The sequence below is a fragment of the Pleurodeles waltl genome, chromosome 11 (genome assembly GCF_031143425.1).
Source record: "Pleurodeles waltl isolate 20211129_DDA chromosome 11, aPleWal1.hap1.20221129, whole genome shotgun sequence".
Classification (NCBI taxonomy): domain Eukaryota; kingdom Metazoa; phylum Chordata; class Amphibia; order Caudata; family Salamandridae; genus Pleurodeles; species Pleurodeles waltl.
Window position 1 is genome coordinate 939,816,860 of NC_090450.1, and position 16,220 is coordinate 939,833,079.

The following is a 16,220-nucleotide window of genomic DNA, read 5'->3' on the forward strand; positions in this document are numbered from 1 at the left end:
ATCAGTTCACTCCAGCTTTTCTCCGGCTCCGCACAGTTGGGGCAACGTAAGTCATTTTTGATCCCAGTCATAGCCACCCCACCTTTTAACTCTGCCAGTTCTTAACATTTTGCATGGGAGAGGACAGTTTGTTTTTTTTGCATTTTACCAAGACTGACTACATTTGTGTGTCGGAAAAGCTAAAGAAGTCATTCCTTACTCTGGTGGGTCTGAATTGAACCTGCTCTTAAATGCTTGTTTTCTACTACTGATTAAACTTGCTCCGCTTTATGCACACAAGGAAATCAATCTTGGAATGTTATATTTAGGGTTGTTCTGTGAAGCATCAGGATTACAGCCCTTACTAGTGCAATAGTAGTTGTTTGATCAAGTGGTTTCAAGGTCTGCTCAGAAAAAGAGTTGTGCTAAACTAATAAGATAATCTGGGTGCCCTTTATCTTATGAGATTTTATTTTTTTTACCTTGCTTACAGAGTTGAGTTCACTGTTGGAGACAAACCAGTGAACAATTTCCGAATGATCGAAAGGCATTACTTCCGGGACCATGTGCTGAAAAGTTTTGACTTTGATTTTGGGTTCTGTATCCCAAATAGTAGGAACACCTGTGAACACATCTACGAGTTTCCCCAGCTGGCAGAGGACCTTGGTATGTATCTTTTCACATTCTATTGTATAGTTGAGGAAACGTGTACACTTTCTTGGTAGTTGTATCCATGAATAACAACCTGATGTGAAAATGTTATGAAAAACACCTTAAGTAATTGTGATGTGGATCAATGTACTTCAAGAGTTTGGTTTTTGTGGTGTTGATAAAGCAATTGTTGAAGATCAGTGTTTTGGGGGGGGGGGGGGAATCCATTTTGTACTACTGTTCTTGATTCACTGACCATTGTAAATCTGAATGAATAACTTCAGACTGACTATAGCAATTTTGCCCCAGGAGTTATCATACAATCCTTAATGAAAGACTCATGGATTCACAACTTTCTTTTTGTTCCTTTATGCTCGCTTTATTACCATGACCACTCCACTGTTAAAACCTGGTACTATTGGTATATCCACAAATGTAGAACTAAGGAATTGGTCTTAATTACTGTCCGAGTTTGGTTGAGAGAGTGTTAATTTGCCCTGATCTTACAGTCCCATTTTGTGGATGCCAAGTTCTGATTTTTAGACTGACAAAAGTCAGATAACTAGTGTAAACCTAGAAAAGAAGGAACCAGCCACTTCACATTTTGTACAGGTTTAACAGGAGGTGAGACCCTGGCCAGAAAATGGCATTAATTTGACCCAAGATGTAAATCCCAGTCGCTAATTTACAGCCAAAAGTGACAAGGATCAAATTGATGGAATTCGGGGAGATATAGTATAGTGAACTGGTTCCATGGGAAATTGAAGCACCATTGACTTTCTCCTTTTGGTGGTATTTGAAGTGCAGTCTAGGCTTAGGACCATAGTTCGGAATAGGTCAAACAGGGTTTACTTAAAGGAACAAGCAAGTCACTTAGGGCTTGAGTATGTATTTTGTACACTGACGGGATTGGTGAACTTGCATCTGAATAGGTGTTAACGTGTGCTTAGTTGTCTACAGACATTTGTACAGCAAATGCATGGATTAATGGCAACACTGTCAAGAATACATGACAAGTCGTTCAGCAGTTGCCAATATGGAGAAGAAAGAATTGTAATTGAGGAGTGGGTTGACCTATCTATTAAAGTCCGTACTGTTGCACTTCGGGGTGCTTTGTGGGTTGGAAGATGTTGGGAGGAAAGGTGTAATCCGCAGAAAGGTTAGGTTGCTTCAGTTTGTTTTTCTTCTATTTTTATTTTTATGGTGGATGCTTCTAACCTCAGATTCCTCACCTTGTCAATATCCCCAAGAACCAGACTGGATTCAGTTTCCACCCAATTTTCTTAGATTTTGGCATTGTGCAAGGATGTTGCCATTAACGCCCATTATCAAGCAGTGCCACAGATATCAGTAACGGACTTACAGAGCATCTGTTTGAGGCGCCTTGAAACCAGGCAGGGCTATGAGTTGGGAAGCAAGTGTTCTGATGCATCTGAAGGTCATCAGAGAAGGAGGCCAAACTTTACGTTGCAATTGGTGGGGAAGGTCTTGAGCAAGTTTGTCAAGGTCATCTGAGATGAAGGCCAAAGACCAGTGTAAGGGCAAGTTGAGGAAGAAGCACAGGAAGTACTCAAGGAGGAGGACAGTCAGTGGTTGCCTCGGCGGACTCCTACTTTGGTTTTATACTCTGAGCCAAGCCACCTAGAATTCCCTGGGCCATCCAATGCAGACTGTGGACTTTAAAGTAGCCATTCTGCAGCTTTTCAAGTTAATTCTGGCTCTGCTTGGTGCACCTGCCACCACCATTGACCCGCCTGGTTCTTCAGCTTGGTTTTCTTCAGCGGGCACCTTGCTTATTCTGTCTGACCCTGAAAAAAGATAGCCCTCACATGCGCCGTGCCTCCACTCCCCTGCTACATGCTCCACTGCCTGGCCCGCTGTTCTCATAGACTACAAACCTGGAGGTGCTGGCATCTGATCTGGAACCAGATTCAACCAGAGGATCCCTTTGTCACAGTTATCAAGACAAAGGCTCAGGCTCCTGAGTACTCTTGCAGTCCCTTTGTCTTGGCAGCAGTATTTAAAATGTTGGTCATTTGAGTCAGGTTTTGGACACCATTCATGGCCTCGAGCGTGACTAACATGAGGAAGACCATTAGACTGACTGCCTTTTTCTGTGTCTCATTATACATTAACCTTGCTAGTGGCTTAGGTACTTCTCTGTTTGGCATCCTGCTCCCTGAAGGCAGTTTGCCTTTGTGGGACATGAGATGTCAGATCTGAGGACACTTTGTACACCTGCTCTCAAATAGTATAAGAGTAAGGATGCTAAAAAGTGTGTTTGTTTCGCACTAGGGTACCCTTGCCCTTGCTGCCCAGACCACTGTCCTAATTAGATGGCATATCTAGATTCATTCAACTGGATTCTTGGAGGACTTACAGGCCATCATGATTGCCATGGTTTGATAGATCTCGGCTCTTTGGTAAGAAATGTGAAAACAGCAGAACTATGGTTCATTTTGTGGGGTTACTTTCCCTATTCATCAGCAGTACAGACAGTTCTGAATATACTTGAGGTTGTCTGGTTTATCAGCAGAGACAGCCCTCCTCATAGACCATACACCAACCCTTGCAGACATTTCAGGCTGTTTGGTGTGGTGCCAGTGCTAAAGGTCCAGGTCAACTGCAGCAGCACTCCTCGTCCTATTCACTAGGCATTGCTGCCAAACTGCTTTAGTTTGCCTTCCAACCTCACCTCGATACCAGTGGTGGTCCAAGGTCTAGTATTGTATTCCTTACTGATATTTCTTCACATTGGACCAATGGATTTTGTAAATTACACATGTTTGTTATGTCGTAGACCTTGGGTTGTTACAAATCTTCCTCAGAAAGATCTGAATGTTATCACTTGCTCAGGTTCTGCTGACCTTGCACCTCAAGGACTGAATGATGTCACTGGACCTGTAGGATGAATCCTTCCATGTGCGGGTCGTACAGACCTGGAATTGTCTCGTTTTTGTTGGGGTTGGTCAGGCCGCTTTATCTGTCCTGCCTGCTCTCTGAAGTAATAAGCATTGCATTTGATCTGCAAGTTGTGGTTTGCTTGGCTGTTGTGTGGCCCTAACCATAACTTGTAAATTTTAATCGTTTTGCAATGTTAATGTGTAACCATTAAAGCACTGCAATTGTGGTTTAGGTCAATATGAGGGGTTTTCTTTAAAACATCAGTTTAACCCATATTATCATTGGTTTATTTTTTCAGTAAATGTTTTTTTTTTTTCTATCTTGCACCATTTGCAAAGGTTCCCAGGGCGCACCCCTCAACATGCGGCTTTCCCCTTTTAAAGTGAACAGTAGTGGCTGGCCACAGAGCTTGGTGTACAGCCGTGCCTTGTTTCCCTAATTTTATTTATTCATAAAAAAAAAAATCAAGTTAATGGATCTAAAATTGGGCTTGTGGTTTCAAGAACAGTATTGTGGGTCCTTATTTTGGGTCCTTCTTGCATAGGCCTGGCTGTCAGGGTGTTCTCACTCTGCACCCTTATGTGCCCTTCCCCACTTTTTTCCAGGGCACAGGGATGGAGTCCTTGCATCCTGTAATGGTGTTTGCACCATTTTTTTTCACAAATGTTGCGGCCAGCCAGTTGGGTTGTTTTGACCTGAACAGCCCACTAAGAGAAAAGGCTCACTCTGCCAATCATGATTATAATTTCTGATAAGTACTCCCAAACACAGATTCTTCACCTTACGATCACAATACCCATATGGGTTTGCAAGAGACATGACCCAGGTCTGTTTCGCCTTATGGACATCCAACTGAGGATAGTGCATCACTTTTGTGACGATTAAATAAACAGCTGACGTTCAAGACTTTAAATTGCCGTCAGTTGACGTTGAGTTAAATGTCCTTACTGAGGTTTTACACCCTGGATCAGCATCATCCCAGCACATACTTTCGTTTAATGAAGTTCTGACACCCTTATTGGCAAGCAAAGACTTAATCTTACCCATCAGTGAACGGGCAGGCAGCCAGATGCCACGGATAGGCACTGGGTGGGCCAGACTTTCTCACATTGCACTGAACTGGCAGTCCAAGCTTCCACCACCATACAGCCCTAATGCAATCCCTCTGGATATGGTGTTTGAAAAGGATTGAGGCTTGTGGGAAACAGGTGTTCTCTTCCATCACCCTGTCGGTGAGGTCCGTTCATGTGGCCTGCCTTTGAGGCAGTTAAATGGACACACTTTAGGGCATAGCCAGTGAGATTTTACCTACAGTTACAGGAATTTCAGGCCTTTTGCCATTACAGATGGCCAGGATTCAGTGATATAGGTCATTAGAGCTGACCTGGAAACTACTGACTGCTTAGGTGTGCAGAAGGCACTAGTGTGGTGCTCCTCTGCCATGCAAGGATGCGATCCACTGGTTATTCCGGGGAATTGCGGATGTCTCTAATGAATATGCTTTTTGATGGATTCCCCCCTTTATGGTAAAAAGGCTGATTTGGGCTTTGAATGCTTCAGAGAAATCAGATCGACAGCTCCTTCCTTGGGCCTTTTCTACTTCTGCCTGTCCGTTTCCTCAGCAGCTGATCATTCCGAGTATACTGTAGAGGGCTGGTGTGTAAACACAGCCAACCCCCCCCCCCCCCTCCCCCCCCCCCCCCAACTGCACTCCATTGCAGCAGTCAACTCAGTACTTTCATGGCCAGGGATCGGGCACACTGTGCAGGTCACTAGGTACTCTGTTCCACCTAGCCCTCTTCTACACCAGCCTTAACAGAGCTGAGGCACCATATCCGAGTCAGGATAAGAAATTTGCTTCTAGGGTTGCAAGCCATCACATCTGGCAAAAGGAATCTCCAAACCGCCTGGTAAATCTATGCTCTTTCATTCCTTTACGACCCACTTCTCCTTCCTCCCACATCAAAGCAATTTTCAGAGGAGCACCGATCCATCTTGCTGCAAGAGATGCAAGCTTTCCTGGGGGGAAAAAAGGCCATTGAGAGAGTATCGCCCTTGCAAATATGGATTGGCTCTTACTTCCTCTTTCTTTCTGCAGAAGGATGGAGTCCTTCGCCCTTTTTTAGGTCTTTGCCCTGTGAATGCCTTCCAGTGGAAAGGCATTCAAAATGCTCACACTACCCCAAGTTCTATCTGACTTGGATCTTGGTGATGGTTGCCTTGGACCTGCAGGATGCATGACTTCACATTACCTGTGGTTCATGGTAGAACAGAAGCAATTTCAATTTGCAGTGTTCCCCTTCGGCCTTACTAGCTCTCCTCGGGTGTTCACAAAAGTCCTGGTGATGATTGCTGCCTATTTTCAGAAGTTGGGAAATACTTGTGTTTTCCCTTCCTCAGTGACTACTGACAGTGGGCTCGCCGCAGTCTGTTATAGGCCACCTCCAGATGACTGCGAACCTACTGACCTCTTTGGGATTCTGTCAACATTCTTAAGATTGCTTTTATGAGAGAGCACTGCAGTTCCGAGCTTTCTTCCCTCATGACTAGTCCTGGACATTCAGGATAAGATCCTGACATTCAGCCTTGTCCTGGATCTCAGTGAGGGCAGTTTTGAGGCTTTTAGGCCTGTTGGCACATGGATCCTGCTTGTCCACTGCACCTAGTGACCTATGTGGGCCCTACAGTGAGATCTGAAGTGTTAGTGGCCTAGCACCAAGGAATCACCAGGTTTCACAGGAGACTGCTTATGATTTGCAGTGTTGGCTGCATCATAATCTGGCCAACAGCAGATTCCTTTCCCTTCCGCATCTGGAGAATACAGTGGTGATAGATCAGTTCCTGCGGGGCAGTGGAGGTAGCATGAGAGAGGTAAAGATGAGGTGAGACTCATCTTTTGGGGAAACCTAGCTCCAAATAATTCTGTTGGCGTTGCAGGCCTTCCACCGGGCTTTTAAGGTCTTCCTGCCATCACTCAAGGGAAGGCTGTTTACAAGTTCTCATGGAATACACCACTACCATGTGGCACTACAACATTAGTGCAGAAGGATACTGGGTACTGTGCCAGTAGGCTGTTCCTCTGGCGTTGGCTGGAGGGTCAGGGCATCTCTGTGATCATGAACTACCTGGCAGGATCTATAAATGCTAGGGTGGACAAGCTCAGCCAGCAATTCTGGTGGTTCAGGAAAGGTGGTTGCATCTGGAGGGGGGTGTGAAAAATCTTCAGACAGTGGGGGGATGCTTGGATACATAATTTCGCCACCTGCAATAACAGTGACTACACCTGGCTGTTGAAGTTCTCAGAAAGCTATCTCAAGGAGACCCAATCAGGGTAGGGTGGTGCACGGGACTCCTGTGCACACTTCCGCCTCTGCCTTGTCTGAAGGAGCAAGCAGACCCAAGTTGTCCTTGTGAGTCCAGATTGGCCCATGAGATGGTGGTACCCAGAGCATCTGTGCATGAGCATGTCATCCAATCGGGGTCCCTCTTGGTGCTCTTCTGTCGCAGGGGATCTGCATCCGAGGCTGCACAATCTGCACCTCCATTGGTTGAGATTGAGTGATGGCAGTGGACTTTGTTCAGTCCACCTCCAAAGGTTGTGGTTGTCATCCTCTCAGCTAGATGTCCCTCTACAAAATCTGGTTATACAGGGCACTGAGACAAATTTGTGGCCTGGTGTGGACTCCGCTAAGCTGACCCCCTGCAAGCCAAATTGATATCGTGCTGTTTGTTTTAGCTTTGATATATATATCCACTAAGAGTGCAAGGGTAAACGGACCTAAGCACAGCCTCCCTATTAAAATATACCACACCTGGTAGTTCTAGTGTCTGAGAAGGATTAGGCAATTTTGTCACCTCCTGTCTGTGTAGGTATCCGAGAAGATGTGGCTATGTCCGCTTATCCGCACGTTATTGTGGCATGCTTTTATTATTGGTAATCTGCCTTGTAAGTAGGAGGATACCACATTGGCGGATTCTACTGCTAAGTCGTACTTCCAATACATTAAACTGGCTTGTCACAGGGATCAAGAATATATATTCTTTTTTTTGTAAAGGCATTTCTTGGTGTGTGCCTAAAAGGATTTTCCTATTTATAGGTGAGGTACCCTAGATATGATTAATAACCTATATTGTGGCAATCAGATTAACTTCAATGTATCATCCGTCCACTTATCTAGCCAACATGTTTTAGCCAAAACATGTTATACATACCAAAGAGGAAGCAGTAAAGTGGAGCCTAAAGAAAGGAATAACACTGAGTACGAAAATGCCAACAAAGTTAGATTGATAACAGATTTTAATATAAAATGACAAGATGGTAAGAGAATGCTAAACTGGCAAAACATACACTAAAAACCAAGTTGAAGATCATCCACTGATTGTATATAGTAAATATACAAAAAAGACAAAGCAGCAAGATTGATTACCAGAAAGGACTGAAGTATAAGTATCCAACATAGCTGAAACAGAAAATGACTTTTATTTTCCCTTTTGATGTATGCATAGTTTAAAGAACAGACTGACATTTTAACATTCCCCTCACATTTAGGTTTTTTAACTTCATTTTTGTTTCTCTTTTTAAGAGACATCCACCGGTTGTGAAGGGATGGATGTGTGCAGTAAAAAGCTTGTGTTCATTTTAAAATTATTTAATCTGCATTCCACTGAAACAGAAAATATGGTATCTGCTATATCGGAGTAATTATGTTTGAGATGTCTGCCCTCGTGGGCCTCACTTAGTCTGAATGTGAAATGATTTTGAAAAAATATTTACTTTATTAGATGATTATGGGAACAGGAAACCATAGCTGCTATTGAAGTCGTACTACCAAATTGGGGCTTATTTTTCTAGCACTTGTGAATTGTGACTATATTTATTACATTGTTTTTATAGAAACGTTTCAGTTTTGATATAAGTAAAACGAGTCTGTTCTCTGAAATTGGAATGTACTGGAGAATTTGTGAAATTTCTGAAGCTGTTTGTATGTATACATGTGTGTTTGCAAATAGAAATAGATAATGTGTGTTACTAGACATATGTATATAAAAACATAGATGCAAATAACTAATGTTATGGGGACATTTTGGTCAAAACAGTACACTCCATAGCAAACAATGTGAGGTTAAAAAAAAAAGAATATTTTAAAATTCGTTTTTGCAAAATGTGTGCTGGAAAATGGTATCACGTGGAGCCCTAGTTTTCTCTATTGAGGTTGTGTGAATGTATTGGAATAGAACTGCAAGTTGCATTAAGTGTGAGGCAGGCCATTTTGAGACTTGTGACTGCTGAGACAAAAAAAGTACATATTGCCCTGACAAATCGTATAGAATTACATTGAATATACAAACCAACTATTATATACATGTTTTCAAATTTCTGAGAACAGCATTTAGTGAGGGAGGGAGACCCAGTGGGGCCCAGATCAGGATTTTTTTTCCTGCCCATAGCAGGTTGCCAGGATATGCTTGAACTGGTTGCTTAATTTTTTACATGCCCTAGCTGCCTAATTTCACCAACTACTAAAATGCAGCCATACATTGTCGCCAGTATGCTGCACTGTAGAAGGTATTGTGAAGAGTTCTGAAAGGTCTGTAATGGCCATGCTTTTTTTTTAAATTTTATTTTTTTAAACATTCTTTTTATTGAGGTTTTAGGCAGAGGGAAGGGATAATGGGGTGTATGAGAAAAAATATAGTTACATACGACTGCCACTGGAGTGGTGCCCTTGTCTGACGATAATAGGTAGTACATCTCTTGTGGCAGAATCTGATAGGCCTTACTTATTACAGTCAGGGTGCTAGAAATAATGTAACTAAATTCAGATCTTAAAAAAGAACATTAACATTTGGATAAACTGGGGTGGGGGGGGAGGGGTTCTGGATACTGGGTTAGGCAATGCTATGGAGTACCAGGGTGTAGCAAGCAGGGGAGGGGTGTGAAAAATGTACCCTGGTAATGACTGTGTAGGGTATGGCTCAAGGGCATTGCAAGGGAGCAGAGCTGGCCAGTAATAGGCTATAAGTCCCTGGAGGGTCATTCATTAGGAGGGGAGTAGGAAGAGGTCGGATGGGCAGTTGGGTGGGGGGGGGGGGGTTAGGGGGCAGGATGGACTGTGTGCTTTCGTTGAATGGAGCCATATGGTGATCTTGTGGACTGTGTGCTTTCGTTGAATGGAACCCCTAAGGTGATCTAATTCCGTAAGCAGTGTCCCATGCTGGGGATATGGGGCACCGGTGAATCAAAGGCTTGACACTTTGGTAAAGGACCGCAGGGCAGCTACGATCTGAGTGGGGGCTTATCTGTGCATTGCAAAGGTATAGAAGGAGGTGGTCTGCGTAGAGCAACACTGCGTGTGTCCTATCCAATAGAGGTGTACCCCATTTTTCCCTGGTAAGGTGTAGTAAAACGGCTAGGGGCTCCCTAGCCATCGCAAAAAGCAGTGGTGGGAGAGGACAACCCTGTCGTGTTGTCAAATGCACATATTTGCAGATACTTACAAATGCATTTACAAAGGAGGTTTTGACACGGAGAGCCGGAGTGAAAAATCAATGACCAAAGGTCTGTTTATTTTTGCTGCAGCAAAAGAGGACAAGTTTACCACTGGCATCCCAGGCCCGAAGTAAAGTGTGCTAGCATGAAGCGTTTAACAGTGATATTTATACTCGTACATCAAAGGATACATAAAGTGTGTAAATAATGATATACGTCATACAGATATTTTAAGGAGTTAATCAGTTTTCCACACACAGGTTCCATTCCCAGCTTTGTCCTTGCCTCCCCTCTGCAGCTGCCTGACTCCCCACATTCTTGAGACCCTTCAAAGGATTGCGTGGTTCAAAGGTATAGATATCAGCCTTTCCCTCCCCAAAATACAACAGCCGAGGTCAGTTAGTTATTTTGAACACATAATTATAATGAGTACCGTGCCCCAGAAAGGGAAAGAAACCAGCTGCAAGCCTATGGTGTGGAACCAGGCTTATTTTACTTAAACAAATATACATAAGATAACATATGTGATAGACAGTGCGTTCAGAGACAAAAAAGCTCAAACTTACACGTGTAAAAGAAACGAATCAATTCAAAATGGATTCTAACAGTGTGCCACGCTCAGTCACGTCGGATATGAGGAGTCCCACCCACACCCTTGATAGCAGTGTTGTATATAAGTCGCATGGGCAAGGAGGCAGGGGCATACGTGTCTGAACATGGAAAAGTTAGGACCAGTCTTGAGTGCCGAAAGCCTTTTCCAGGTCCAGGAACAAGCAGACCGATTAGGAGAATTGGTCACGGAGCATGGTCCTGTACATGGAATGGAAAGCAAAGGTTATGGGATGTGCTACAACCGGCACAAATCCGTGCTGGTCCGGAAGTATAAGGTCCGGTAGGACTTGTGCCGTACCTGGTGGCCAAGATCGTCCCAAGGATTTTATAGTCCATGCCTTGGATAGCAATGGGGCAGTAGGACAACACGTTGAGGTCCTGGCTGGGTTTGGCAACTGAGACTAGGAGTGCTTCTCGGAGCAAGGATGGTAGGTGGCCCAGCCTTAGGCCCTTATTGTACATTTTTGCTAGGAGGGGGCAATGGTGTCAGCAAACGTGCTATAATATTCTAATGGGAGACTGACCAGGCTTAAGGGGGGGAAGGGTGGGGGGTAGTATTTGTGGCGAGGTGCTGGATTGCCTGGTTAACATCGGCAGGGTTAATGGGCGTATCCAGTGCCGTCTGAGTAGTTAACGTCAATGCGAGGCAAGGGGAAAGGATCTAGGAATGCTGCGATTGCTCCTCTGGGGTCACCCCCTGTATGCAGTACATAGAGGAGTGGTAGTTGTGGAAGGCAGAATGTCAGTGTACGAAGGGGAGTCCCAGAGGGGGTTTATTTCTGGTGGGATCCTGGATTGCTGGGTTAACATCGACAGGGTAAATGGGTGTATCCAGTGGCGTCTGAGTGGTTATATCAATACATGGCAGGGAGAAAGGATCTAGGAATGCTGCGGTTGCTCCTCTATGCAGTACATAGAGGAGTGGTAGTTGTGAAAGACAGAATGTCAGATTATGTATGGAGGGGAGTCCCAGAGGGGGATTGTAGTTAAAGGATTTGGGGGGAGGGGGAGGCTCTCTTCCTGACGAATGAGCCAGGCAAGGGGGTGGCCTAATTAATCTCCCTCCATGTGTTTTGTTGGTGGTGTAAGCGGAAAAGTTGTAGCAGCTGAGGCGCTCCAGTAGGGAGGCAAAAGACGCTTTGTTTCTGTCAATGTTGGGGGACATGGGGGGGGGGGGGGGCTGCTCATTATGGTGCTCCAATGAGGGGGAGGGGGCACAGAGGGTAATGTGGCGCTCAACTTTAATCTTTATCTAGTGCATGTCAAACTCCAATCTCCTGTAGGCAATTGCTTCGGGTGACCTCTTTAAATGCATCCCACTCAAGGAGTCTGTTGGAGGTGGCGCTGTCATTTATTTTGAAGTAGTGGCAGATGTGATCTGCCTGGGCATCCTGGAATGCCATGTCTTCTAAACGTTCATTGAGGGGAGACACCAAGTGGGGGTCTGGGTGAGGGGTGCCCCAGTGAATGTCAAGGACATGGGCATCTTGATCTGAGATCACGCTACCCAAATAATGTGCCTGCCGTAAGAGTGGGTGGGTAAGTGAGCGGGAACAAAGCACGCTGTCTCAATGTACATATGTGATGGCCATGTGATCAAGATGCTGTACAAGAAGGGAGTACCGGGATGTAGAACAACAGTTGAGATTCTGTGCTACTTTGATAGAAACCAATTGTGGGGGCGTGTAAAAGATTTCAACTTTTGAAGTTGTAGAGCCACCACTTTTACTGTATTGAGATTTTTTTTTTTTAAACTAGCGAGACATATCAAAATATACCAAGGGTAGAGTTTGCTCATTGGTTTCTGCGATCAGTTGAAATATGAACTGGAGTGGCTTGGGTTTTATTTTGTTCCTGGCAAAATATTTGAGGTTGTACAATTTGATAATTAGGAAGTTGAGATAATGGATGGTGTTGGGAGTGTTCAAGCAGTGATTGTCAGCTTTGAAGAGCTCTACTTCAGAGATACTGTTTATGCAGTCGCCCGATCTGGATTACAATTTGGAGTGTATAGGAGCAATGTGGTCTTAAAGGGAAGTGAGAGGATGAAGTATATATGGACTATCAGATCTTTTCAAGCATTGTGAACTTGTTTTTACCAGACTACATTGGGTTTCATTTGTTCTAGAAGGCTTTTTTTTCTCTTTGCTGATTAAATTCCCTGGTGTTTTCATATAGTACTAAATGCAATATATTAACATTATTCAGTTCATTAGTATTCTATTTACTGGGTTTGGAAAGATGAGACGTGAGATACCCTGTTGATGTTCATATCTATAACCTTCAGTTCTATGTGCATTTCTAGTGTTTCCATGGAGGGCGAAATGAAAGTATGGAGTATGAAGAGGATGGGAAAGAGAGAGCACTTACTGTAGGAAGTTATGTGATTGATTATAATTTACCTTATTTTGTTAAATCAGTTTTAGGTGGATATTGTCCACTTTGATTACCTCATCAAAGTTGATGGGATTCAAGGGCACGGAGTAGTGTGAGTGGATGCTCTTAATATAGTTGTTGGTGTTTTGGTTTGTGGGAAGGTTAAAATGTAAATGTTGTGCTGTTTGGTGTATCCAGGCTCTGGTTCGCCCCCAACAGCTTGAAGAGCTAGTCTCCTAAATAGGCTTATTTACTGCGTTCCTATACACATACCTGAGCTGCCCTGCTTAGGGGGACTGTGGAAATAGAGGGTGGTGTGACATCTAGTCGATCATGTTACAGCAGTTACAGAAGATAGCTCAACTCACCCACTGACAAATGGAGGTTTGGGTATTCCGGAGTCTGCTTCTGGCCAGTTTAAATGTAATAGTATCCTCCATGCTACAAGGTTGAAAGTTGCGGCCTTTGGCAAATCATGTCATGCCAGGCAAACTGAGTAATCCAGAAAAGAGGGAAGATTAGGCAATGCCGCAAACTGCAGGCTTTCTTGTTAACTTACCTTCACTTCCCATCCTAGCTGCATCTTTCCTGTTTACTGGGTTAGATGTTGAAATATAGCACTGTAAATCTCTCCATAAATGAGTTGCTTCTTGGTAGACTAATGACAGACTAATACACAGGTCACATCCCTCAAGTATTCGGATTGTGTTAATGCAGTCTCCAGACACAGTACTGAGACATGGGTAGGTTTTGCTTGTGGAACAGGACGTGCCCAATTACTTCACTCATTTAAAGCACTAGGTATACTTGTAAACATTGGAGAAGGAACAGTGAAGGCCAGAAAACGTTTTAAAAAATTGATAAACTGCCACAAAGGGAGCATTCTGGGACTAGCGAGGCGATAAAGGGGTCTGAGGTGAATTCAAGACTAGGTAACCTTGGTATTCGGTGTGCTGATTATTTATAGTCATCACCCCCGGACTCATTCTATTACAAATTAGGCAATGAGACAGCACTATGATTGGTGTAATGAAGAGTATAACTTCAGACACTGGAATGAAATCCTGAAACAACTAAGTTCGATGGCATCTGTCGCTGTAGATACGCATGTTCTGCAATAGCTCGCCATCTGGTGTTGGGCCGGAGTGTTACAAGTTGTTTTTCTTCGAAGAAGTCTTTCGAGTCACGGGACCGAGTGACTCCTCCTTTTGTCTCCATTGCGCATGGGCGTCGACTCCATCCTCGATTGTTTTTTTTCCGCCATCGGGTTCGGACGTGTTCCTGTCGCTCCGAGTTTCGGAACGGAAGATTAGCTAATTTCGGAAGATTTTCGTCGGTATTGTTGCGTTCGGGATCGGCGTACTTAGATTCCACACCGCATCGAAGATCGAAGAGCTCCGGTGCCCTTCAGGGTAGTTTTTCGATCCCCCGTCGGGGCCTGGTCGGCCCGACCGCGTGCTGAAGAACGCCGATGGAATGGACCCCGTTCCGTTTCTGCCCCAAATGCCACAATAAATACCCCTACACAGACCAACACTTGGTCTGCAACCTGTGCCTGTCACCTGAGCACAGCGAAGACACCTGCGAGGCCTGTCGTGCGTTCCGGTCCCGAAAAACACTCCGAGACCGTCGAGCCAGAAGACTTCAGATGGCGTCCGCACCGACAGCCCAACAGGAGTTCGAGGAACAGGAAGAGGAAGGTACCTTCTCGATCCAAGACTCAGACTCCGAAGGATTCGACGATACACAAACCGTGAGTAAGACGTCGAAAACCACACAGAGACACATTTACAAGGCCCAGGGGACGCCACTGCCATCCGGCCATGGCTCCACCCATAAATTCGGTGACCGACCGTCGGCACCGAAAAAGGCCCAAACAGTGCCGAGATCGTCCGACTCCGGTCGAGACACCGGCACGCAGCCTTCTCAGGACCGAGAAAGTGCTGGAGACAAGCCTCGACACCGAGATGCCGGTGTGGACACGGCTCGACGCCGAGACAGCGGCACCGACGCAGATCGACGCCGAGAGGTTTCGGCCCCGAAAAAGAAAAAAGTCACCTCGGAGCCGAAAAAACACGCAGACAGGGTTTCGATGCCGAAACAAACTGCAAGCGACCCAGCTTCAGGCTCTTATACAGAAGAGCACTCGCTAACCTCCCAAATGCAAAAGCATAGGTTTGAGGAAGAGCTACAAGCAACTGATGTGGACCATACGCAAAAGCGTATCTTCATACAGCAGGGGACAGGAAAGATAAGCACCCTTCCCCCTATTAGGAGAAAGAGAAGGTTGGAGTTCCAGACTGAACAAACACCACAACCAAAAGTGGTGAAAAGAGTTACCCCACCACCCTCTCCTCCGCCCGTGATTCACGTCTCACCAGCACAAACTCCATCACTCTCCCCAGCTCACACCACCATGAGCCAGGGTGACCAAGATCAGGACGCATGGGACCTATACGACGCCCCAGTGTCAGATAATAGTCCGGAGGCATACCCTACGAAGCCATCTCCACCAGAGGACAGCACCGCGTATTCTCAAGTGGTGGCTAGAGCAGCACAATTTCACAACGTAAGCCTCCACTCAGAACAGGTCGAGGATGATTTTTTATTCAACACACTCTCCTCCACCCACAGCTCGTACCAAAGCCTGCCTATGCTCCCTGGTATGCTCCGGCACGCAAAAGACATCTTTAAGGAGCCGGTCAAAAGCAGGTCAATCACACCAAGGGTGGAAAAAAAGTATAAGGCGCCTCCTACAGACCCGGTTTTCATCACTACACAGCTGCCACCAGACTCTGTCGTTGTAGGAGCAGCTAGGAAAAGGGCCAACTCTCACACATCTGGAGATGCACCACCCCCAGATAAAGAAAGCCGCAAGTTCGATGCAGCTGGTAAAAGAGTCGCAGCACAGGCTGCAAACCAGTGGCGCATCGCGAACTCCCAGGCACTACTTGCGCGCTATGACAGAGCCCACTGGGACGAGATGCAACATCTCATTGAACATCTGCCCAAGGACTTACAAAATAGGGCAAAACAAGTGGTTGAGGAGGGACAGGCCATTTCCAACAACCAGATCCGCTCCTCCATGGACGCTGCAGATACAGCTGCACGGACAATTAATACATCTGTAACTATCAGAAGGCATGCATGGCTCCGAACGTCTGGATTTAAACCAGAGATTCAACAAGCAGTTCTCAATATGCCTTTT

General features: G+C 45.2%; 1 protein-coding gene across 1 annotated transcript in view; it reads left to right on the forward strand.

The window, feature by feature from the left end:
• UNC119B (unc-119 lipid binding chaperone B) overlaps positions 1-16,220 on the forward strand; it is a 53,857-nt gene that overhangs the window by 13,999 nt on the left and 23,638 nt on the right. Inside the window, exons 3-4 of the mRNA XM_069215055.1 lie at positions 1-46; positions 473-645. Coding sequence (XP_069071156.1) covers positions 1-46; positions 473-645 — 219 coding nt within the window. The remainder of the gene's footprint in view (positions 47-472; positions 646-16,220) is intronic.